At 46.4% G+C, this 24820-nt stretch overlaps 1 protein-coding gene across 1 annotated transcript in view; it reads right to left on the reverse strand.

Annotated features, from left to right (window-relative positions):
• FBXW8 (F-box and WD repeat domain containing 8) overlaps positions 1-24820 on the reverse strand; it is a 99523-nt gene that overhangs the window by 48728 nt on the left and 25975 nt on the right. Inside the window, exon 5 of the mRNA XM_063144037.1 lies at positions 1938-2095. Within this exon, the coding sequence (XP_063000107.1) occupies positions 1938-2095 (158 nt within the window). The remainder of the gene's footprint in view (positions 1-1937; positions 2096-24820) is intronic.

The following is a 24820-nucleotide window of genomic DNA, read 5'->3' on the forward strand; positions in this document are numbered from 1 at the left end:
CGCATTTGCGTCATTTTCCTATTTCGTAGGCCGAGGTGATGAACCTGTTTTGGGTCCAAGGCCAAATTTAATTTCGGAGAAGGTCTCAGTGGCCACGCTCCGACGGTGGGCAAAGGCAAAAGTGCGCAGGGCTGAAAAATCTCTCCCCCACACACACACCATTCCACTGTTACCAATTTCTAGTAGGAAGCATTCCTACTCAAAAGTAAAGAGAAGCAGCATGTCTAATCACAAATAAACAGGACAGGCCTCTGCAAGTCTACTCAGAAGTAAGTCAGCCTGAATCACTCAGCAGTGCTTTCAAACAGCATCCCAAGGGCTAAGCCTCTGCAAGTCTACTCAGAAGTAAGTTGGCCTGAATCACTCAGCAGTGCTTTCAAACAGCATCCCAAGGGCTAAGCCTCTGCAAGTCTACTCAGAAGTCGGCCTGAATCACTCAGCAGTGCTTTCAAACAGCATCCCAAGGGCTAAGCCTCTGCAAGTCGACTCAGAAGTAAGTCGGCCTGAATCACTCAGCAGTGCTTTCAAACAGCATCCCAAGGGCTAAGCCTCTGCAAGTCTACTCAGAAGTAAGTCAGCCTGAATCACTCAGCAGCCCTTTCAACCAGCATCCCAAAGGCCCAGCCTTGGCATGTCTACTCAGAAGTAAGTAGGCCTGAATCACTCAGCAGCGCTTTCAACCAGCATCCCAAAGGCCCAGGCTCTGCAGGTCTACTGAGAAATAAGCACAAGCATCACATCTACTCAAAAGTAAGAAGAGCAAGCCTCTGTCTACTTGGAAGTAAGCAGGACAAGGCTCAGAAGGAAGCAGAACTGAATCACTCAGCAGCTCCTTCCCTATGCCACCCCCACCACACCACCCCCGTGCCCCAGAGGGAAAAGCTCTTATCTCCAATCAGTACTTTCCCCTATTAAGTGGTGAAAAATGAGCCTCCTTCCCTGCTAAGCAGAGGAAAGCACCTGTCTCCAGTCAGCTGCTGGTCAGACATAAGGATTTTCCCCACCTGGGCCTAAGGCTGATGGGGAACCCCTCTCCCCATGGGCCTTATCAAGGGTGACCATATGGAAAGGAGGACAGGGCTCCTGTATCTTTAACAGTTGGGTAGAAAAGGGAATTTCAGCAGGTGCCATTGGTATGCATGCAGCCCCTGGTGAAATTCCCTCTTCAACACAACAGTTAAGGCTGCAGGAGCCCTGCCCTCTTTTGTATCTGATCACTCCACAAAAGAGGGCAGGGCTCTTTTGTCGTCTATGTGTCGCCTGGATAATAAAGGACTCGGCTCCTACGCCAGACACACGCGTCTCTTTTGCAGACCAGACTTTTCCCTTGCTATCCACACGAGCAAAGCAGTTCCGTGCATCTGCATCCTTGATTTTGCTGAATATTTTCTGCATGCCGGGGAACGGCACAGGAAGCGGGGGGTGGGGTGAGGAGGGAGAAGAGAAGAGACAGAAGGTGTGGGATTTGCATTCATCAAACAGTATCCGGTTTATTCTTTGTCTTGCAAGCCTGCCTCCCGCGCATCTCAAGGAGGGAGGGGGGAACCCACACCCGGCCGAAACAAGTTGTTTTCTCAAGACGGGTTTGGCTGGGTAGCAAGCTGGCACCGTTACCCCCAAGCGGCGGCTCCAGGAGGAATTAAAACAGCCGTTTTAATGGGCAACGCAATCCAAGGCCTCCTAATTCACACAGGGTGATTGGCCAGCTATTCCACATAAAAGCAAGTGTGAGCGCACGTGTGTGTGTGCGTGTGTACCGAGAGGATTAGAGACGCTCTCACAAGCATACACACAAAGCTGGGCACAGCTGCTGCGTTTTCAAGAAGCTTGAAAACACACACATGCACTCTCTCTCTCTCTCTCTCTCTCATTCACACACACACACACACACACACACACACACACACACTATTAGGAAAGAGTTGCTGTCAACTTACCATCCTCATACGCCGTCACTGCCAGCGAGCTGTTGATCCTCACAAAGGAGGCGTGTGGCCGGGGGCCAGGCTCTGCCAAGCCGTGCTCGGCTTCCAAGATGGGGGCTGTGTAGTCCCAGGTGCGGGTGTCCCACAGCTTCACGTCCCCTGACGTGTACCTGGGGAAGGAGGGATGCAGAACGTTGGTACCAAAGGCCACAGGAGTCGACGGAAGCCGGGAGACAAGCGGAGGGAGACATTTGGGTTCTATCCACCATTCTCCACCCCCTGACATGAATAAGGCGTAGGATGGCCATGAGCCCTGCTTTACAGAGGGCGATCCTCTCTTTGAAGGGTGGCCGGAGGACTGCCCTCTATTCTGAAGGCGTCCTCTATTTGAAAGGCTGCCAAGTCGGGTTTACAGATATGGACCGAAGAGCTTGGAGCTGCCCCTCAACGGCAGATGGAGTAAAGGCACACAGGTTACCTGCTCAGAGAATTCCACACTGCGGCAAGATGCGCCTGCATTTCTATTTAAATTATTCATTTATTTCATAGCGTAAACATTTCTAAATTTGCATTTGCAGGTATAAATTAGCATATGCAGGTTCTATGTAAATCGGTGTCCTTTTGTGCCCTCCCTTGGGTGTGTGTGTGATGCCTTCCCTCTTTGGGGGGTTGATTTATAAGTGGCCACCCTAACACGGCCCCTTTGCAAATGAGGGGGGCACTCTCTTGCTTTACTCCTGGGGTGCAGAAATTCAGGTCCAAATCTGACCCTCCAGGGTTCCCCCCGCGAAGTCTGGGTGGCATCTTCCTATTTTTGTGCTGTTTCCGCCCTCCACCCCCACCCCCCCCCGCCACATTCTCAATAGTTGAAACGCCGGCAAAGGCTTACTGGAAGGACCAGCTCTAAGCTACAATAGGCTGGTATTTGGGGCTGCACCCCATTGCTTTTGGCCACGCCCATCACTGAAACGTAGCTTTCCCCCAAAAAAGCTTAACCGAACTTGAATCCATCCCTCAGGCTGAAAGAGGTTTCTCGCCCCAGAACTAGGGCTGTGCACAGGGCCCCCGAACCGCTTCAAGCCTATCCAGACCTCCTCCGCTTTGCTCCGGAACCGGGCTTCGGAGGTTCGGATCGGCCCGCTCTGCTTTGGATCCAGAGATCCGTAACAGAGCGGAGCACACCCCTACCCAGAACCGTTTCACCAAACAAACTCTATTTGTTTCATGTAAAATGACTTTGCTCTAGTTCACGTATCCCACCGCTAACACCAAAGGGGCCACTTGTGATCCTATTAAAAGTGCATCAAGCAATAAAACCCTGCATCGATATACAATAACAGAAACATGAACGTTCATTGCAGCAATGGAGGCATCAAAAAAGGCAAGAAAACCAGCACCAAAGAACCGCAACGGAACCTTCTATTCCGGCCTTAGCAAAAGCCCACTTTGAGCTAAAATATGCTGGTGCTCCTTCTTCTTCGGCCCCACCCAGCACTGGGATGCGGGCCCCGAGAGCTCTCCCAAAATGGAATTTGGACCTTGGGCTGGCAGAGGCTGGACACTCCTGCTTTACTCGTTCCAGCGGCTGCGCTCAAACGAACCAAAACAGCAGGAGGTGCACCAGCCAAGGAAACTCAGGAGGACATGCTCTCCTTTTCTTCAGTTCACCCATGATTCATAGTGCCCAGGAATACACCGCCCGCTTCTTTCCCACTACCTCCACGGGCCCGTCTCTCTGTGATCATAGAATCATAGAATAGCAGAGTTGGAAGGGGCCTACAAGGCCATCGAGTCCAACCCCCTGCTCAATGCAGGAGGAATCCACCCTAAAGCATCCCTGACAGATGGTTGTCCAGCTGCCTCTTGAAAGACTCTAGTGTGGGAGAGCCCACAACCTCCATAGGTAACTGATTCCATTGTCGTACTGCTCTAACAGTCAGGAAGTTTTTCCTGATGTCCATCCGGAATCTGGCTTCCTTTAACTTGAGCCCGTTATTCCGTGTCCTGCACTCTGGGAGGATCGAGAAAAGATCCTGGCCCTCCTCTGTGTGACAACCTTTTAAGTATTTGAAGAGTGCTATCATGTCTCCCCTCAATCTTCTCTTCTCTAGGCTAAACATCCCCAGTTCTTTCAGTCTCTCTTCATAGAGCTTTGTTTCCAGACCCCTGATCATCCTGGTTGCCCTCCTCTGAACACGCTCCAGCTTGTCTACATCCTTCTTGAATTGTGGAGCCCAGAACTGGACGCAATACTCTAGATGAGGCCTAACCAGGGCCTTATCTAGAGTAGAAAGGAACGGAACGGAGCACATCCTATTCTGGCAACGTTCGCTATTTAAAGGCGGATTCTGCAGTCCTGCCCCCACCTGAGAGCATGCAGCGACGAAGTGAAATCTCAACTCATGGATGTTAGTCTGTGCATCCCATACATTAACACCGAATTCATTCTCAGAGTGGCAGTTTTTATGTAGACAAGAGGGAAGTAGACAAGAGGGAATGCAGACTCTGGGGAACCCAGAGGATCAAAGAAGTACAAGAAATCTTTGGGTGGTGATGGTGGGGAACAGAGGGTAATTTCATCCAAAACATTCAGCCCACGTTGCAACCTTTCACTGCAGGTTCTGCCCATCCTGCCCTGGTGCCTTCCAGATGTTTTATACTAAAATTCCCAGCATTGCTGACACATTGGGAGTTGAAGTCCACAATATCTGGAGAGCACAGGACTAGAATATAATGGAAAGTTTGATTATGACACCTTAGGACTCAGTCAGAACCTCCCAGCATGGGCTATGTATCTGCATAACAAAATTATATAGACAGCTATTGCTAATGAGTGCTGCCAGGGTATGTGTGTGATGGGAGTTGAAGTCCTCAACATCTGGAAGACACTTGCAAGAGGAAGATGGGGCTAGAATATGATGGCAAGTTTAGTTATGTTAGCTTAGGACTCAATCAGAACCTCCCAGTATGGGGGTTGTATGAGCATAGCAACACCAGATAAGACTGCTATTGCTAATGAGTGCTGCCGGGATATGTGTGTGATGGGAGTTGAAGTCTTCAACATCTGGAAGTCACTAGCAAGGAGAAGGCGGGGCTAGAATATAATGGCAAGTTTGGTTATATTAACTTAGGACACAATCAGAACCACCCAGTTTGGGCAATGTATCGGCATAGCAAAATTATGTAGACTGCTATTGACAATGAACGCTGTTTTCTACAGCCACTGTACTAATGTTACAATATACACCTGAATTTCATGACCTTGGGGCCCACTGTTTACTTCCTCCCCCCCCCCAAAAAAAAATACCCCTCATTTTTTATATACAGATTTATTAATTGCGGATAACGCTTGATGCATCTGACCTAGTGGGCTCTTGTCCAAGAAAGCTTATGTCGTAATTAATCTGTTAGTCGTTGAAGGTGCCAAAAGATTCTTGGTGTTTACAGAGCATCCTAATATTATGACAAAAGGCCAAAGGAGAACAAAGCCAGGGATGTTTACTTTTTAGAGAGAAGGTGGTTAAGAGTGTGGAAGATGACAGCCATAAAGGATATCAAGAAATAGAGAGGGAGGTATATTTTTCTCTCCTGATTTCCACTAAGAAGAGAACGAGGAAGCAATGGCTTAAAAGCAGTGGTGGGTAACCTCAGCACCCCCAAGTCAGGGCTCAGCATGGGCAGGCCGCTGCCGAGGGCTCAGAAGAGCCCGTTCCTGTCCCGGAACCCCAATCTGAAGCTGCAGCAGCTGTTACTGTATACCTGCTGCCACCTCCTCTTTGCCCATCCAAGAAATGCCATGGTCTAGCCTGCTGGCCCCACAGTGCCCCATTTAATTCTCTCTCTCTCTCTCTTTTTAAACTTTCATTTTGAGAACTTACAGCAATCTGAACAAATGAGATGCTGCCTTGGGGAAGGTGGAGGGGCGGGGAGGAAACACCACAATCGCAGCACAGGATAGTCTTTAAGTTCCTCCAGTGTCCTCACTGACCAACGCCGCAAGCCAAATTGGTGCAGATCGCTGCTACACAAAACATAAGCGAAATAAACTTTTTAAAGTTGCACGAAGACCTGCGCTGGGCTGGGCTGGCTGCCGCCGCACCTTGTTTAGCAGGGTTGGCCAGATGAGGAGGGGGATTTGCCGCCGTGGGTAGCAGTTGGGCGGACGGGGGTGGGGGGCAGGTGCCAGGCCACTGCAACAGGGCTTCGGTGGCAGCAAGCGTGGCAGGCAAGTGAATGGGCAGTCAACCTTGGCAGCGGTAGGCGGGGTGGTAGGGGCGCAGGCGGCAATGGCTGGGAAGCTTTGGTGGCTGATGGGCGGATCTGGGACTTCGGCAGGGGTGGGCAATGGTGGGGGGTGGGCAGCACTATGGTGAGGGGCCTCTGAGGCGTGGCAGCAGGCTATCTGTCCAGTCACCCCTTCTCCTCACCCAGCCACACGCCCTCACTTATTTTTTCTCCCTCTCTCATAATACTAGAACCCAGTGGGATCATATCCCATGTAGCTGATTGGTGGGAGATTCAGGACAAATAAAAGGAAGGACTTCTTCACACAGCACAGAGTAAAATTATGGAATTCACTTCCACAAGATGCAATGACGGCCACCAATTGGGATGGCTTTAAAAGGGGGTTGGATAAATTCCTGGAGGCGAAGGCAATCAATGGTTGTTAGCCCTGATTGCTATGTGCTACCTCCAATATCTGAGGAAGTAAGCCTGTGTGCACCAGTTGCAGGGGAACATGGGTGGGAGGGTGCTCTTGCACCATGTCCTGGTTTGTTGGTCTCTAAGTCAACAGCTGGTTGGTCACTGTGTGAACTGGATGCTGGACTAGCACCCTCGGTCTGATCCATCAGAGTACTCCTTATGAAATTGCTTTTCCGCAGCAATCTGGCCGGAATAAATCAGTCCCTTCCTGCATTGCCAGATTCCTCTCTGTGTCCTGGGAATGAGGCAGCCCCTATCTCAGGGCACATAAAGGAAATAAAGGCTGAGGGTAGGAAAAGAGAGGGAGAAGGGGAAGAAGAGAAGAGGGGGAGTGGGAGAGAACAGGAGATAAGTGGGGCCAAAGTCACATTTACTATCTTTGTTTTGCGCACGCCCACCTCTAGTTTTCCCCACCCTACGCCCAATGCTTTTTGGTCTCATCCACCTCTGGCAAGCAGCACCAAGAGGGCTGTGCAGAAAATGAGTGAGACCCTTGGTATAGAAAAGACTCCCCATCCCTGCTTCAGAGGACAGGGAGTGACTTCTCTTAAGTGGGTCCCAGCACCTCCATGAAGGAGCAGGATTGTCTCCTGAATAGGGGCTTCAAAATCACTGTGGGACAGGGTGGCTAAAAATCAATTTTTGACATACATATATTTTAAAGCATATTTTGAAACATGTAAATTGGATTGGATTTGTTTTTAAATCGTAAATATTAAATTTCTCTCTCATCTGAAAATAAGTTACAACTACATTTCACCATAAATATGCTAAACCTACACCTACAGTCTTGTAAAGATGAATTAAATGCTCTTTCGCATCCACACACATTGAATTACCTACGAGACAAATATGGGCGCTCATTTCAGTATTTTCCAGCTCATGAAAATGGCTCTGACCTGCCTATCTACTAGTACTTGCTTCTTGAAAGGTCTGGCCTTTTGATACCAATCTCTTTCATGAATCCCAAGTAATTATTATAATTTTTTCAAACTCAATTAAGGGTCTATGCATGTTATTGGCCGTAGAAATTCTATTCATGCAATTCCTTATTTGTAAGTACTCAAATATTGGAACATGAATACCTCTTTGTTCTAAATCCTTATAGACACTTATTCTCCCGCTCTTCAAGGCCCAAGCCTTCGCAAAGCGGCTCACGATAGAGTACAAGCAAAACAAATATCATTTGAAAACAGAACAAGGCAACCACAAAATCCCATTGAAAATGGAGGTAATACAGAAACACATGAAAAAAACAAAAGCAGCAAAAAGTTTCCAGAGAGCCAAAGCAAATGTATAATAACTTAGATAGCAACAAAATCAAGGGCTTGCTGAATGTAAGAAGAACATCAGAAGAGCCCTGCTGGGTCAGACCAAGGGTCTATCTAGTCCAGCATTCTGTTCACACAGTGGACAACCAGCTGTCCACCAAGAACCCACAAGCAAGACACAGTGCAAGAGCACCCACCCATCCATGTTCCCCAGCAACTGGTATATACGGGCTTACTTTCTCGGATACTGGAGGTGGCACGTAGCCATCAGGACTAGTAGCCAGTGATAGACTTCTCCTCCAGGAATTTATCCAACCCCCTTTTTAAAGCATCCAATTAAAAAAGAAAAGCATTCGACCGCTGGCAGAATGGAAGTAAAGAAGAAGCTAATCGAAGCACTTTGAGCAGGAAATTCCACAGGGGGAAAAAATCAGTTACGTTTATGTCCTACTTTTTCCGACGAGGGGACTAGAACCCGGATCTCCCGAGTTCCAGTCCAACCGCTACACCATACTGGCTCTCACATCCTCTTGCAATTCTCCATGCTTGATGCGACAATGAAAGGTGGTAGAGCAATCCAAAGACGGCAGAAGCTTCTATGGCCCAAAGCCAGAACATGTCCAGATTCCTGCCTGGTTGTTAAAATAATCCTTGGAGGCTCTTCTCCGGCTGCCACCGTCACCACAATGGTGCAATGGATGGCTATAAGGGAAGGAGTCTTCTCTGAATGCCCTGCCCTCGCCCTGTGTATGGAATGCCCTCCCCAGGGAGATCTACCTGGCGGCCTCTCTGTATGCATTTAGATGCCAGGTTAAGACCTTCACCTTTTAGCAAGCATTTCATTTTTAATCTCATGCTTCAATTATTAACTTTACTGCTGGTTCTTTAATAAACTGAATGTTTTAATAGTTTATTATGTTGATATTTTCATTTTTGTATTTATTGTTACAGTTGTTATTTTATCATTTCGTGTGGTTTTTTTTGCATTTATTTATTTAATATATTGCTAATCCACCCAATGACCAATGCTCTTGGGGAGGACTACAAACACTTAAAAGCCTAAAATGCCATAGAAACGGTTATAAACATAAGATCCAATGCAAATGCTTAAAAGAATAAAGTATCAGCCAATGCAAAGCAACAAACAGGACAGGAATCAATAAAACAGCCATTAAAAATATATATCTAGAAGCAGGTCTCTAAAATAGCTGGGAGAAAAGAAATCTTTGCCCGGCACTGGAAAGAAAACTATGTAGGTGCCAGGTGAACCTCTTTAGGGAGTTCATCCCATAAGTGCAGTGCCACCACTGAGAAGACCCTCTTCTCTTTTAGTCACCCGTCTAGCTTCCTTTAGTGAGTGTACCAGGAAGAAGACCTCTAAAGATGACTTAAGGGTCTGAACCGATACATATGAGAAGAGAGGAGACACAGATCCTAAGCTGTTTATGATCGTAAATCACCCCAAGGGCATTTTTCAATTGGGCGGTATATAAATCTAATTCATTCATTCATTAATGTGGCTCTTCCAGTTTTTCTGCTGTCGTACGTGCATGCAAAGCAGGACTTGGGGAGGAGCCAGGACCCTGCACACGAGACCCTGCCAGGACCGCTGGAACTAAACTGTTTACCCCACTGCCTTCTTCCTTAAGAACTTCCCAACCTTCTTGGCATCCAGAAAGATACCCAATTCAGCTTCTTGGTTTCTTTGGGATTCAACATCCTTCTCTAACAAAGGCGTCACTGTCATCTTAGGGCCAAACTACACATGTTGGGCCTGTTTAGACAACATGCTAAGCCATGGTTAGGCCGCAAATGGTTAGTGAGCATGGTGGAACTATGGTTATGAAGCCACCGTGGTTAGGAATGGTTCACATGACATGCTAAATCATGGTTCACATGACACACTAAGGTTATGTTGTTTTTTCAGAGCAGGCTATATCCCACACTTTCCCTTTCCATCCAGTGAGTGTAGGGCCCTTCGGATCCTTCCAGTGTTCGGCGATTTCTAAACGAGCTGCCGTAAGGAGGATAAATACCAATTCTTTATGGGTAAGGGAGGGGTTTAGAGCGTTGGGCAGGGACAGCAGGGCCAGGCTTGGTTCTGGGAAGATTATCTGATCAGTGGCCTTAGAAATTATATTGAAGATAGTTTCCCAGAACTGCTTCAGGGCCTTACACTCCCACCACATATGTAAGTAAAAGCCCTATGTAAGTAAAAGCTCTGAAAAATTAACCTACCATCGCAGAGTCTCGTCGGGCCAACTTAGCTATGACCCATTCAATGAAATATGGTCTCCTTTTCTCAATTACATCAATGGTACAGATGTGGCATCCAACTCTGGTTTAACAAATCTTCCTCTGACCACAGTAAATTGAAGGAAACAAGCTCGGTTCGGCAACTACAGAAATCGTGTTTCTGTATTTATTAGAAACGCTGTCTGACTTGTAAGTTTTTATATATATTTTTAACTTTTTTAAAAACTGTTTTGTTAAATGGAGTTTAATAAATAAAATTTAAAAAAAAAAACTAAGGTTATGTTGTTATCCTACAAATAATAATAGTATTAAAATTATTTCTTACCCGCCTCTCCCTTTGGATCGAGGCGGGGAACAACATTAGTACAGCAAATCAACACATCTTAAAAATTCTTGGTTTCACATTCATCTGGGTAGGCCTGCTGGAAAAAGCTAGTCTTTAAAGCTGTCTTAAATTCAGAGAGAGAGAGAGAGAGAGAGAGAGAGTTAAGTTTACAAAGCCCTAAACAACTTGGGACCAGGACACCTAGCAGACCGCCTTTCCTTATATACACCCAGACGACAACTACGATTCTCAGAGGAGGCCCTACTGGCCATTCCAAGACGAACAGATTTCCGCCATGAAGAACCTTGGCGGCGGGCCTTCTCTGTGGTGGCACCCACCCACTGGAAGACCCTCCCTCGTGCAGTTTGGGAGGCGGGAAATGTAGCATCTTTTAAATGCCTCCTGAAGACATACCTTTTTGCACAGGCTTTCCCTGGTTTTTAATGTAGCTGGTTTTATATTGCCTTTTTAACTTTTTAATGTTTTAAATTTGTACTTGTTATATTTTATGGTTTTGGGTTGTGCACTGCCCAGAGAGCTTCGGTCGATGGGCAGTATAAAAATGTAATAATAAATAAAATAATACTGTTTAGCTCAAAATGCTTAACCACCGTTGCTTAGCGTGTTGTCAGAAGAGGGTCGATGCAGGAGATCTGGGATCAGAGCTTCCTGAAGTCTCCATGTTTCACTCTGTGTGGGGGTGCTTTCCTATTTTAGTCAGAGTGGGGAAGTGGGGAGCATAACCTCAGCCCCCATCCACTCCAAAATGCTCCCAGGGACACGGCTGCTTTTAAATGAAATCGAAAATGGCAGGAGGTACAATTCCGGATCTCTTCTGAAGGGACATGGCACAGCCTCTGGTTACGAGCAACATCTTACGGCTCCGCTTCCGCAGCACTCTTCAAATATTTAAAAGGTGGACACACAGAGGAGGGCCAGGATCTCTTCTCGATCCTCCCAGAGTGCAGGACACGGAATAACGGGCTCAAGTTAAAGGAAGCCAGGTTCCAGCTGGACATCAGGAAAAACTTCCTGACTGTTAGAGCAGTACGACAATGGAATCAGTTCCCTAGGGAGGTTGTGGGCTCTCCCACACTAGAGGACTTCAAGAGGCAGCTGGACAACCATCTGTCAGGGATGCTTTAGGGTGGATTCCTGCATTGAGCAGGGGGTTGGACTCTATGGCCTTGTAGGCCCCTTCCAACTCTGCTATTCTATGATTCTATGATTCCTTCGGCCCATTTCACAGACTTGAGGAAGGAAGAGGGCCAAAACAAAGGCCACCCTGCAGCCAGGCAGGCTCTGAGAGAGGCGGAAAGGAGCTGGGTGCTATCCCAGCAAAGAGGTGCTGAAGAGGCTGGCAACTTCCCGGATACCCAAAAAAGCGAAACAAAGCAAAAGCAAAACAAGAACCGGGGGGGGGGGGGGATTACACTGGAAAGCTGTGGAAACCGCGAGCAGCTACGCCAAAATCAATCTCTCTCCAGAGCCCCAGATGTCCTTATCATTGCCTAATGACAATTATACTCTGCCAATTAAAGACTCAGCTATCACTGTTGCATTGTTAGCAAAGCCTTTGGCCCCCAATGTTGATGGCTGTCTAATTAGCGTTCGTGCAAAGTAAAACTGCAAGTTACGCAGGCAAGCTGACAAACACACACAAAAATAAGCCATTAAGAAGAGCCTTCGGTCCTTCCGTCCACAGCACCAGTGCTGGCAAAGAACTACCTTCGACAAAAAGCGTCTTACAGGCAGAAGACCAGGGGGGATATTCTGCCCAGGGCAAACAGGCTAGTTGCTCCTTGGTTGACTGGGAAGGCACATGGGACTTTGGACACTTGTCAGCTGGAAAAGCCAAGATCCGACAAGCCATAAAGTCAAAATTTCTGCCATTGGCGAGCAACTCCTTGATTTCCATACCTGTCAGCCTCCTTCCGGAGTGTGCGGGGGGGGGGGGAGAAAAAGATTAATCAGAACAGAATAGATGGGGGGTCTTGTAGGAGAATCCTACCTCACAGGACTTAAGGAACTTAGTAGGTGTGACCAAGGGGGGGGGGGAAATCAGAGGGAGCTTGAGGGTGGAGTTGGGGTGGACAGAAAGAATAGAAGACAACAATTCAGAAATGTTTAAAAGGACTGAAGCAGGAAGAGAGAAACTGTCCAGGAAAGGAAACAATGACTCAAAATTGCAGGAAAGTTGGGTTGAGGTCAGTACTAGCTTCAGGTTTTTGAGGGCCTTCGGGCAAGTTACCCTTAATAGATCCCCTCAATCAGTGAATCTACCTTCATAGAATCATAGATAGAATCATAGAGTAGTAGAGTTGGAAGGAGCCTATCAGGCCATTGAGTCCAACCCTTTGCTCAATGCAGGAATCCACTTTAAAGCACACATGACAGATGGCTGTCCCGCTGCCTTTTGAAGAGCCCACAACCTCCCTAGGTCATCAGTTCCATTGTCATACTGCTCTAACAGTCAGGAAGTTTTTCTTGATGTCCAGCTGGAATCTGGCTACCTGTAACTTGCGCCCATTATTCCGTGTCCTGCACTCTGGGAGGATCGAGAAGAGATCCTAACCCTCCTCTGTGTGACAACCTTTCAAGTATTTGAAGAGTACTATCATCTCTCCCCTCAATCTTCTCTTCTCCAGACTAAACATGCCCAGTTTTTTCAGTCTCTCCTCATAGGGAAGACTTTTCCAGACCCCTGATCATCCTAGTTGCCTTCCTCTGAACATGCTCCAGCTTGTCCGCATCCTTCTTGAAGTGTGGTGCCCAGAACTGGACGCAATACTCAAGGTGAGGCCTAACCGATGCCTTCTCACCACCATTGTCACAAGCTGCAATTGTTCTTCATCCACTTCCTCATCATTGCCGTGATGAAGACAAGAAAGCCAGGGAGCAAACTAGGCTTCCTTCTCATCACTACCATTGCCTGGGCCAAAGTGAGAGACAGGTGAACAAGCAGGCTGCAATGGTGAAGAGGAGGAACAATTCCAGGGGGCCATTTTCAGTGGGGCCCTGTTGGGTATGGGCCCTCAGCCATGCCTACCCTTGAAGCTGGCCCTTGTTTAGGTTAGCCATTAGGCGGAAACCTATTTGTTATAACAGATCATCTCAGAACCTGAACACAAAACCATCATTGAAGGTCATACGGCAAAGAGTGGGCAGAGACCACCTGGACAAGTAACAGAATAAGCTGCAGCACCACAAATCTTAGCATGAGCTTCCATGGCCTAAAGACAGGTGTATAAATAAAGTGGTCTAGGGATGTTGGTAGGTCCACCAGAGCCAACGGAGCAGTCCTAAACCATGGCCAGCTGGGAAACGTATAGTCAAACACACCTGGAAGGGATCAGGTTGGAGAAGGATGCTGCTGTAGGGGAGCTCTTTAAATGCTAACGCTCGGCCGCTCCCCCATCCCAGAGTACAATTCTGCAACAAAATCTGGGGTCAACCTATGAAGTGATCCATTGTAGATTTGGGGAACTGGATAATGTATGATGCTGAGAGCATGCTGGATGCAAACAGCTGACCAATGGCCGGGCCAAGCAAAGAAGAAGTGGAGCTGGAGCAAAGAGCACAGCTTGCATTACTGTCGGCTGATTCACCTGCCAAGCTCCCTTCATGAGGGCAGCAAGGAATTAATACACTTGCCACTTCGGGCAATTCTATCCCCTCCTACATTTTGTAACCTGACCTCTCTGAAGTGGTGATGAGGTCATCTGGGCTTATTTTCTTGCTGATAAAGGAGACCTGTCAATGAGAAGTTGAGTGTGTGTGTGTGTGTGTGTGGTTGAGCGGGGAAGGGGGCGCGCGGAGAGGAATCAAGCTTATTTATGGAAGTGCACTAAAAAAAGAGTCATTTCTAATGTGGGAATGGGCATGGGAAATATATACTCCAATACAATATACTTCCAATTCACTTCAGAATCCAATATAAACTTCTCCTGTTAACCTTCAAAGCTTTTCACGGTCTAGCTCCTTCCTATCTCTCCTCTCTCATCTCACACTATTGCCCCGCTCATGCTCTTTGCTCCTCTGATGCCATGTTTCTCACCTGCCCAAGGGCCTCTACTTCCCTTGCTCGGCTTCGTCCATTTTCTTCCGCTGCCCCTTACGCCTGGAACGCTCTTCCAGAACATTTGAGAACTACAAGTTCAATCGCAGCTTTTAAAGCTCAACTAAAAACTTTTCTTTTTCCTAAAGCTTTTAAAACTTGATGTTGTGCAGACTTTATACTGTTAGTTTTACCCTACCCTGTGCCTGCTTACCCTACCCTTTGCCTGTTTGCATTCTCTTCCCCTCCTTATTGTTTTACTATGATTTTATTAGATTGTAAGCCTATGCAGCAGAGTCTTGCTATTTACTGTTTTACTCTGTACAGCACCATGTACATTGATGGTGCTATATAAATAAATAAATAAATAAATAATAATAATAATAATAATAATAATAATAATAATAATAATAATAATACAAACCAAAGATGGGATGAAACCTTCTAAGTTTTGGCCAGAGTCCAGCGGTGCCATTCCGCAAACTCAAATAGCACCAGCAGAGCTCCGACAAATCTTTCCACTGTGCAAGCACTTGTGCATTACACTTGCACAACCAGTTGCGCAACCAGCACCAGTTGTGCAAATGGCGCTTGCACAAACGTAACTGTTGACGGATTCTCCACTTGCGCGCAGTTCGGAACTTAGCTTCCGCTACGGCAACATCATTCGCACGCGCAGAATGACGCAGTTGGATACCGCCCAGCGTTGCACATAGAAGCAAGCTGATCAACATGTGAGACACTGACATCCTCCCAGTTCGATTGCTTCAATATGTTAAAAATATAAGCCCATTTAAAAAACACAAAAAAACACTGGGAGGAACAACAGCTCAGACTCAATGCTAATCCATGGGCAATTTCAGGTTTTACTGAATTAACATGCATAAAAAAGAAACAGCATTATAAACACTCTGTTGCAAGGTGGATTGCATTGAGGGCGCAATAATAATAATAATAATATTAATAATAGCCTTGAATGTCTGTTTCATCTCATCTGTGATTCTACCCTGCTCCCCATTCAACCAACCGAAGAGATTGATTGATAGCAACTTGAGCTGCGGGCTGAGAGAGCCAGCTCTCATCTCTCCTTTCTCTGCTGCTTATGGCCTGACATCAGAGAACTCAATCTGGCAGGCGTGTGTTTATCAATAACACTTTGCGCAGCGGTTACGATGCTTGTTTTCTGGGTCAGACCTTGGATTCCTTTTCATTTGAGACTGCGATGTTTGTGGTTACCTCACTCCCCAATCAATGCTGTATACAACCCAGCCTTTCTATGGTTACGTGTCTGAGACGAGCGGCTTAAAGTGACAGTACCGCTTCTGCCTGTGCGCCGCCGTTTCAAAACAATGCAAAGCCACCTCTCTCTTTCTCTCTCATTCCACCCACCCAGCCGCCCGCCCGCGCCACGGCTTAGAAAACGCCAATACGGCGCTGCAAAATGGAGACTTTCTCAAGGACACTTAGCGACTGTAGACAATTAGCAAGCAGCAGATTAAAAAAAAAAGAAAAGAAATATATCTGCAGATGGGAACTCAAGTTGCTCCTCTTTTATCTCCATTTGGGGAGGCTAAATTCACTCCTGCTGCAAGTAACTCAGTTTGGTTGGCTGAAAAGAGCGAACTGCCTTCAGAGAGTTGATCTGTTTCACTTTCCCTTAGCTGCCCACCACCACCACCACCACCCCGCCATGCAATCTCTAGTGCAGGAATGGGCAACATGCAGCCCCCACTGCCCACGAAATGAACTTAAAAACAAAAAAAAAGAGGAATCAACCAAAATGTGTCCATTTTAGTGCTCCTGAGCACGACGGAGCAGTTTAGCATCAAAGTTCAGCAGAAAACCAATGATCTATAAATGTGTGTGTGCCTATATACACCTCTCCACCGTGCCTGGGTCCAGCTCCAGCTGAGAGCCCCCTCCCTCCTGCTACCAACTGTCACTGCAGAGGCCACCATGAGGGAGGAAGCAGCAGCCAGGCACCTCTCCATCGTGCCTGGGTCCAGCTCCAGCTGAGAGCCCCCTCCCTCCTGCTACCAACTGTCACTGCAGAGGCCACCAGTGAGGGAGGAAGCAGCAGCCAGGCACCTCTCCACCGTGCCTGGGTCCAGCTCCAGCTGAGAGCCCCCTCCCTCCTGCTACCAACTGTCACTGCAGAGGCCACCATGAGGGAGGAAGCAGCAGCCAGGCACCTCTCCATCGTGCCTGGGTCCAGCTCCAGCTGAGAGCCCCCTCCCTCCTGCTACCAACTGTCACTGCAGAGGCCACCAGTGAGGGAGGAAGCAGCAGCCAGGCACCTCTCCACCGTGCCTGGGTCCAGCTCCAGCTGAGAGCCCCCTCCCTCCTGCTACCAACTGTAACTACTGAACTTTCCAACTAAGATTGTAGTGCCTGAATTTGCTTTCCTTTCCCCCCTCCTCCTCCTCCCTCCCAATCCCCTTTCCTTTTGTGTCATGTCTTTTAGATTGTAAGCCTGTGGGCAGGGACTGTCAAGAAATACTTTTGTAAGCCGCCATGAGAGCCTTTTTTGGCTGAATGGCGGCATAAAAATCCTTAAATAAATAAATACATACATACATACATACATACATAATCTCCTCCACCCCCACAAGCCAGTGCAGCCCACAGGAGATGGCCAGAGGGCAAAAATGGCACCTAAGAACATCAGAAGAGCCCTGCTGGATCAGACCAAGGGTCCATCTAGTCCAGCACCCTGTCCACACAGTGTCCAACCAGCTGTCGACTAGGGACTGTGGCGGGACCCGAAAGGGCGGGTCCCCGTGGTTCGCTGAGTGGTGGTCACAGACTCTCAAGACACAATTTTTCTCACTTTAGAAGGTTTATTACGAGCAGCGCTGCAAGGTGACAGTCTCAGAAGACCTGAGGAACTGCCCAATAATTTCAAGAAAGGCTAACATTTTTTTTAAAGAGCCTCGTGTGGCGCAGAGCGGTAAAGCAGCAGTTTCTGCAGCCGAAACTCTCCCCACGGCCTGAGTTCGATCTCAGCGGAAGCTGGTTTCAGGCAGCCGGCTCGGGTCGACTCAGCCTTCCATCCTCCCGAGGTCGGTAAAATGAGTACTCAGTTAGCTGGGGGGAAGGTAATAATGGCCGGGGAAGGCAACGGCAAACCACCCCACTATAAGGCCTGCCAAGAAAACATCAGCGAAAGCTGGCGTCCCTCCAAGAGTCAGTAATGACTCTGTGCTTGCATGAGAGGTTCCTTTCCTTTTCCTAACATTTTTATAGGGTCAGTTCCCCTCAGATACAATGGCAGAACCTTCCTACCAATCATAATACAGTTCTGCAATACAATAACCAATGAGAAGCAAGGCATTTAGGCATGTACAGAGTGTAAGTACTTCTCTAACTAGAAAAACAATACATAAATGGGTATTGCAATAGTTATAGCAACCGAATCTCCATCTGCTTCCTTTTTCAGTTAGCTTGCCTTGAAAACATCTTACTCTACCCTCTAAACTGCCAGTGTTGACACCGTCTTGTGACATTATTTCAACATCAGCTCTGAGTTGTGAAAGTAGTTGCATTCTTAAAAATATACTTTGGTTACGCAGGAAGCCATGAACTTATAATTTATAGAGCTAATGATTTATAGAGCCGTTTTCCTATACCTGTGGGCATGGGTAAAAGAACCACCCAGCTTGATTTCCTCTACAGGAGCCACAAAGCAGGACATGCTGCAACAGCACCCTCCCACCCATGTTCCCCAGCAACTGGTGCATATAGGTTCCTTGACTTCCTGCGGTTGCCCACCACAGTTCTAGACACCTGAAAACAACAGATACCCTTCTCCTTTCTTCCTTCTCTCTCCCCCTGCCCTCTTTACTTATTGGTAAACTCTTATGGTAACCAAGAGGTGGGAACTCTCTTGTGGTACAGTTATTTTATTCAAAATATTATTAGAAACAGCGTCAGGAGGACCCATAGCTCAGCAGTAGAACACATCTCATCCCTCTTCAATTTAAAGGATCTTAGCGAGCGCACCAAGACTTCTCTCTACCGAAGGTCCTGGAGAGCAGCTGCTAAGTCACAGCTGGACCAGTAATTCAGAAGGTGGCTTCGTATGTTCAGTAGGGAATGCAATCAGTATGGTGTGGAAGAGACCCAAGCAGCAAGACCCCTTTTTAAAAGAAGTGCCTGGTCCTGAGAGCCATTTCTCGAGGCAACTCTATCCAATACATGCGTGCTTTATGCTCATCATTACAGACGGTTTTGTTGTGTGTCAAGTCAACAAGGCAGCTTACATTTGTAATACACCTGGGGGGACCTACACTCTCAGGACGAAGTTCTAAAATTAGTACTACTGATTCTCTAAACTCGTGCATATCTTTGCAGTCACTTTTTCCCTTGCTGCTAAAATAATCCCTCATTAGGTCATTTTTTTAAAATATAGTCTACATTTCTCATTCCTAAAGCCAACAGAGCTGCAATCCTGGCAAGAACAAGTCTTATTTATTTATTATTTATTTATTGCATTTTTATACTGCCCAATAGCTGATGCTCCCTGGGCAGTTCACAGGTCTTGGTGGACAAATATCCAAAGGTAAGTAAAGCCAAGGAAGTGGGCAAATTCCTGGAGGATCTATCTATCAATACCTATTAGGTTAGCTATTAAAGGGAACCTCCAGCTCTGAAGGTAGTGTACCTGTGGGAGGCCATATCTCACGAGTAGCCCATGGTTCAAATGCAGAAAGTCCCCAATTCAGTCCGCGGCATATCCAGTTAAACAAAGGATCAAGTGACGGGAAAGACCTCTGCCCATATCCCTGGACAGCTGCTGCCAGTCAGAACAGACAATACAGGGCTTTGACTGGTCTTCCTTATGCTCACCTCTCCTCTTTGGTCTCTCTTCACCATTCTGCAGCCAAGATTATTTTCTTGGCTCGTCGTTTTGACCATGTTTCTCCTTTGTTGAAATCTCTTCATTGGCTTCCAATCCCATATAGAATTCAGTATAAGCTTCTTTTGCTGATATTCAAAGCGTGCCATGCTCTTGCACCTTCTTTATCTTTCCTCTCTCATTTCGCTCTACCACCCCCCTCGTACCCTCCGTTCTTCAGATGTTATGTTGCTCTCCCGCCCAAGGGTCTCTATCTCTCTTGCCCGGCTTCGCCCATTCTCTCTGGCTGCCCCGTTTGCTTGGAATGCTCTTCCAGAGCAACTACGTACCACGAGTTCCATTGTCGATTTTAAAACGCATTTGAAAACTCATTTGTTTTCAATAGCTTTTGGTATTTTAGCTTGATTTACTGTTCTTATTACTATGATTATTCTCATTTCTGTTTTGTGGACCCCTTCCCCCCCCCCTTCGTATGTTTTAATGTGATTTTAGGTTGTAAGCCGCTAGGCAGGGTATCGCTGTTTTATTTGTATATTTTGTACAGCACCAAGTACATTGTTGGTGCTATATAAATAATAAATAAATAAATAAATAAAAATAATAGATGGTAGAAGGCAGCTTCCTAATGTTCCTACTACTAGAGCACTGCAGGGGACCAGACAGGGATTGTGGCTTTCATGCTTTGCTTCTATGCTTTCTATAGGCATCTAGCTGGCCATTGCTGGATACTAGTGCAGAACGCAGCAGCTCGGCTGTTGTCCGGAGATGCCCCTTTTCAGCACTGAACTCCTTTACTGCGGGAACTGCACCGACTGCCTATTCGCTACAGGGCCAGGTTTAAGGTTTTGGTACTAGTGTACAAAGCCCTAAACAACTTGGGACCAGGATACCTGAGAGAACGCCTTCTCCCTTAACAACCTGCCCGTTCACTGAGGTTGTTGGGAGGGCATGCTCTTGGGGGATCCACATGGGCCTCTGGCCCACCTGGAGTCTATCAGGAGAAGAGCCTTGAGTGTGGTGGCCCCTTTCCTGTGGAGATTAGGCAGGCATCAACATTGTGTTGCTTCTGATGCCTCTTGACAACGTTATTGTTTCAGGAAGCTGTCCTTGAGTAACCGGTTGCAGTTTTGCAAGTACTTGGATTTTATCAGAATTCTGTTTCTTTTAAGAATAGCATTTTAAAAATAAATGGAGTTTTTCTTCTTTTCTTCTATCTGTTGTTCACTGCTCTGACATTTTTGGACATGGAGCGGCATATAAATATTGTAAATAAAATACCAAAAAAGGGAAACACGAAAGAATGTTCCAACTATCGGACAGTGGCACTTATTTCACATGCCAGCAAGGTAATGCTCAAGATCCTGCAAGGTAGACTCCAGCAATTCATGGAGCGAGAATTGCCAGATGTACAAGCTGGGTTTAGAAAAGGCAGAGGAACTAGAGACCAAATTGCCAATATCCGCTGGATAATGGAGAAAGCCAGGGAGTTCCAGAAAAACATCTATTTCTGTTTTATCGACTATTCTAAAGCCTTTGACTGTGTGGATCATAACAAACTGTGGCAAGTTCTTAGTGGTATGGGGATACCAAGTCATCTTGTCTGCCTCCTGAGGAATCTGTATAACGAACAAGTAGCAACGGTAAGAACAGACCACGGAACAACGGACTGGTTTAAGATTGGGAAAGGAGTACGGCAGGGTTGTATACTCTCACCTTATCTATTTAACTTGTATGCAGAACACATCATGCGACGTGCTGGGCTTGACGAATCCAAGGCTGGAGTTAAAATCGCAGGAAGAAACATTAACAACCTCAGATATGCAGATGACACCACTTTGATGGCTGAAAGCGAGGAGGAGCTGCGGAGCCTTATGACAAAGGTGAAAGAAGAAAGTGCAAAAGCCGGGTTGCAGTTAAACCTCAAAAAAACCAAAATTATGGCAACCAGCTTGATTGATAACTGGCAAATAGAGGGAGAAAACGTGGAGGCAGTGACAGACTTTGTATTTCTGGGCGCAAAGATTACTGCAGACGCTGACTGCAGCCAGGAAATCAGAAGTCGTTTACTTCTTGGGAGGAGAGCAATGACAAATCTTGATAAAATAGTTAAGAGCAGAGACACCACACTGACAACAAAGGTCCGCATAGTTAAAGCAATGGTATTCCCCGTAGTAACCTATGGCTGCGAGAGCTGGACCATAAGGAAGGCTGAGCGAAGGAAGATAGATGCTTTTGAACTGTGGTGTTGGAGGAAAATGCTGAGAGTGCCTTGGACTGCAAGAAGATCCAACCAGTCCATACTCCAGGAAATAAAGCCAGGCTGCTGACTTGAGGGAATGGTATTAAAGGCAAAACTGACGTACTTTGGCCACATAATGAGAAGACAGGATACCCTGGAGAAGAGGCTGATGCTCGGGAAAGTGGAAGGCAAAAGGAAGAGGGGCCGACCAAGGGCAAGATGGAGGGATGATATTCTGGAGGTGACAGACTTGACCTTGGGGAAGCTGGGGGTGGCGACGGCCGACAGAAAGCTCTGGCGTGGGCTGGTCCATGAAGTCACGAAGAGTCGGAAACGACTGAACGAATAAACAACAAATAAAATAAATATTGTACCTCCAACGGTTGTGTTAAAGAACTAAATTGGACAGAGGGAGCTTGTCAAGCCAACTTTTTTTCTTTTTTAAGGCTGCCTGTGCTCAAATTTCCCTTTCGTCCCAGATTCAGGGCCCCTGTCATTCTGTGAGAAGAATTCACATTTCTCAGCATCCCACCTAGCAACATTTGGAGCCCAAATGGAAAGCTAGAGTGGTGTTGTCCGGGACCACGGAGACCCAGGGTCAAATCTCTCATCCTGAAGCTCACTGGACGACTCTGGGCCAGTGATTGACTCTCAGCCTAACCTAAATTATAAGGGTAACGTGGAGAGGATTGTAAAAATGCAAGATTAAGATTGGATTTAAGAGACATTGCTTGTCGTCTGCTTGCTCGAGGAATTTGTAACTTATTTGCATTCTGCAATCACCTTATTGCTATGCATTAGTTCTGTTTACTGTAGTTTTGCTTTGTGGAAGAGAGAAAGTCCTATGATCACACTTAATTCTGATAGGACGTATCCCAGTTAAAGTGCTAGGAATGATGTTTGGTTAGAATGAACCTTCCAAATGGAGGGAAATATTTGTAACCCGCAGGGCAGTTGCTGAGCTGTGTGTGCTACTAACATGAACATCATTTTCAGAAATCCATCGTTCCCCAACAAACATCCGTCACCCGGGGATCATGAAAATGCCACGAGTCCCTCTGCCAAAGATACCCGAAGAAGGGCAGCAGTAGGGTGCACATGGAGGTTACAGATGAAGAAGAAGAAAAATTAAGTCCCTTAAAGGAGCACAGTCAATACCAACTTAGCTTTCAGCTAGACACAATCAATGCTGCAAAAAAAAAGGGAAAAAAGAACTGCTCCGTGAATTTATTTCAAGCAGCCTTCTGCCACTCAAAGAACCTGGCATTAATGGCACAGGGGATTTTTAAAAAAACACACGGACAATTGACTCTAATCCCACTCTGCAAAAACATATCATTAAAATGAAGTGTTGCTGTAAAATGCCATACATTGATTTATGACAAGACTGAACCAATTTCACAGTTCCTATGACATCACCACTTCTATTTGCCGCTCGGCGTGGTGGCTTCAGAAAGAGCGAGAGGCTGAAAAAACGGGGGGGGGGGGGAACGCTTTAGCCCATGTTTAAACACACACTATGCACCAGGCAGGGGCAGGGTAAGTAGATTAGTGATCATCTGGGGACATCCATTCTCGAAAAACCCAACTGTTTTTAGCGATGAAACAAGGTTAATAAGGTTCACGGTTCTAGAAGACCTGCAGGAATGAACCTTTTAAACTCTGCATTGCAGATAAAGCAATTGTGGTGATAAACAGAAAGGACATGCCATCGTGGGAGTGAAGAAATATCTCTCTCTTTGGAAGCTCAGAAAACACAGCTGCGATACGTAGAACCAACACGATACAACCCTCTATTACAGGCACAAAGGACACAGAGTATAGCTTAGTTTAAAGTTACTTCCAAAACCAGAAGCATTCTAATAAAAACCGCGATAAGTTTATCTCTATTAAATAACAGGTTCATTTTACAGAACTATCAGTATTACATTACTCCAATCCAAAATGCACATTTTTATTTATTTATTCATTTTATTATGACATTTAAAGACCACATTTCTTCCTCCAAATAGCCCAAAGCAGCTTCGACGGTCTTCCTTCTCTCCATTTTATCCTCACAACAGCCCTGTGAGGTAGGTTAAGCTGCGAGTCAGTGACGGGGCCAAAGTCAGTCTGCTTCATGGTCGAGTGGGGACTTGAACCCAGATCTCCTGAGTCCCAGTCTAACACTCTAACCACATCACACTGGCATGTAGACCCACGACAGGAAAAAATACATATCACAAATTCCATGGAGTTAAGATGAGGTTTTTTTTCCAGTAGCCAGCCTTGCAAAAGCAACAACACAAAAAGTGCTGGGAAAAGGTCTCAAACACGTACGTACTAGAGCTTCCTTTAAGGTGACTGAAAGACCAACATAATTCCAGTACCTATTTATTTATTTACTGCATTTCTATACCACCCAATAAGCGTAGATGCTAAAAAGAGAAATCAACTCTGGTGCTTGATAAATAGTTAAAAACTATTTTATTCTTTAAATCCAAAAATGCTCTGCTCAACATTTCGGACGTATCGTCCTTCATCAGGAGCTATAATAAAATATACAGGTTTTTTTTTAAAAAAATAACAAAACAGGAACAACACCCATGCATTACTGAAACATTTCATGTAGAAACCTCTGCTACTCCTATCTACAGATTTTGTAGTTGCCACAAGTCGTGGAGACTAAAGGTTTTTCTAGGGACACTTTTGTCTTTATCCCTGACTGTGTGGTTCACAGAAATTAAAACCATCAAGTACACTTCAAGGTAAACCACAATATAAAAACACAATATAAAAGCACAACCAGGATAAAACCAAGCACCAATGCAGATTTATACAGGTTTAAAATACAGATTTTAAACAGCAAAGTTCGACTAAGATGGTAAACTGTTAAAATACTGGGGAAATAAAAAAGGTTTTCACCTTGAGTCAAAAAGAGTATAATGTCTGTGCCAGGCGAACCTCTCTAGGGAGCTCATTCCACAGCCAGGGTGCCATAGCAGAAAAGACCCTCCTCCTGGTAGCCACCTGCCTCACTTCCTTTGGCAGGGGCTCACAGAGAAGGACCCCTGAAGATGATCTTAGGGTCCGGGCAGGTACATATGGGAGGAGGCGCTCTTTCAGATAACCTGGCCCCAAGCCATTTAAGGCTTTGAATGTTAGTACCAGCACTTTGAAACAGGCCCGGTCCTGGACTGGCGGAC

This window comes from Elgaria multicarinata, chromosome 18, assembly GCF_023053635.1.
Source record: "Elgaria multicarinata webbii isolate HBS135686 ecotype San Diego chromosome 18, rElgMul1.1.pri, whole genome shotgun sequence".
NCBI lineage: Eukaryota > Metazoa > Chordata > Lepidosauria > Squamata > Anguidae > Elgaria > Elgaria multicarinata.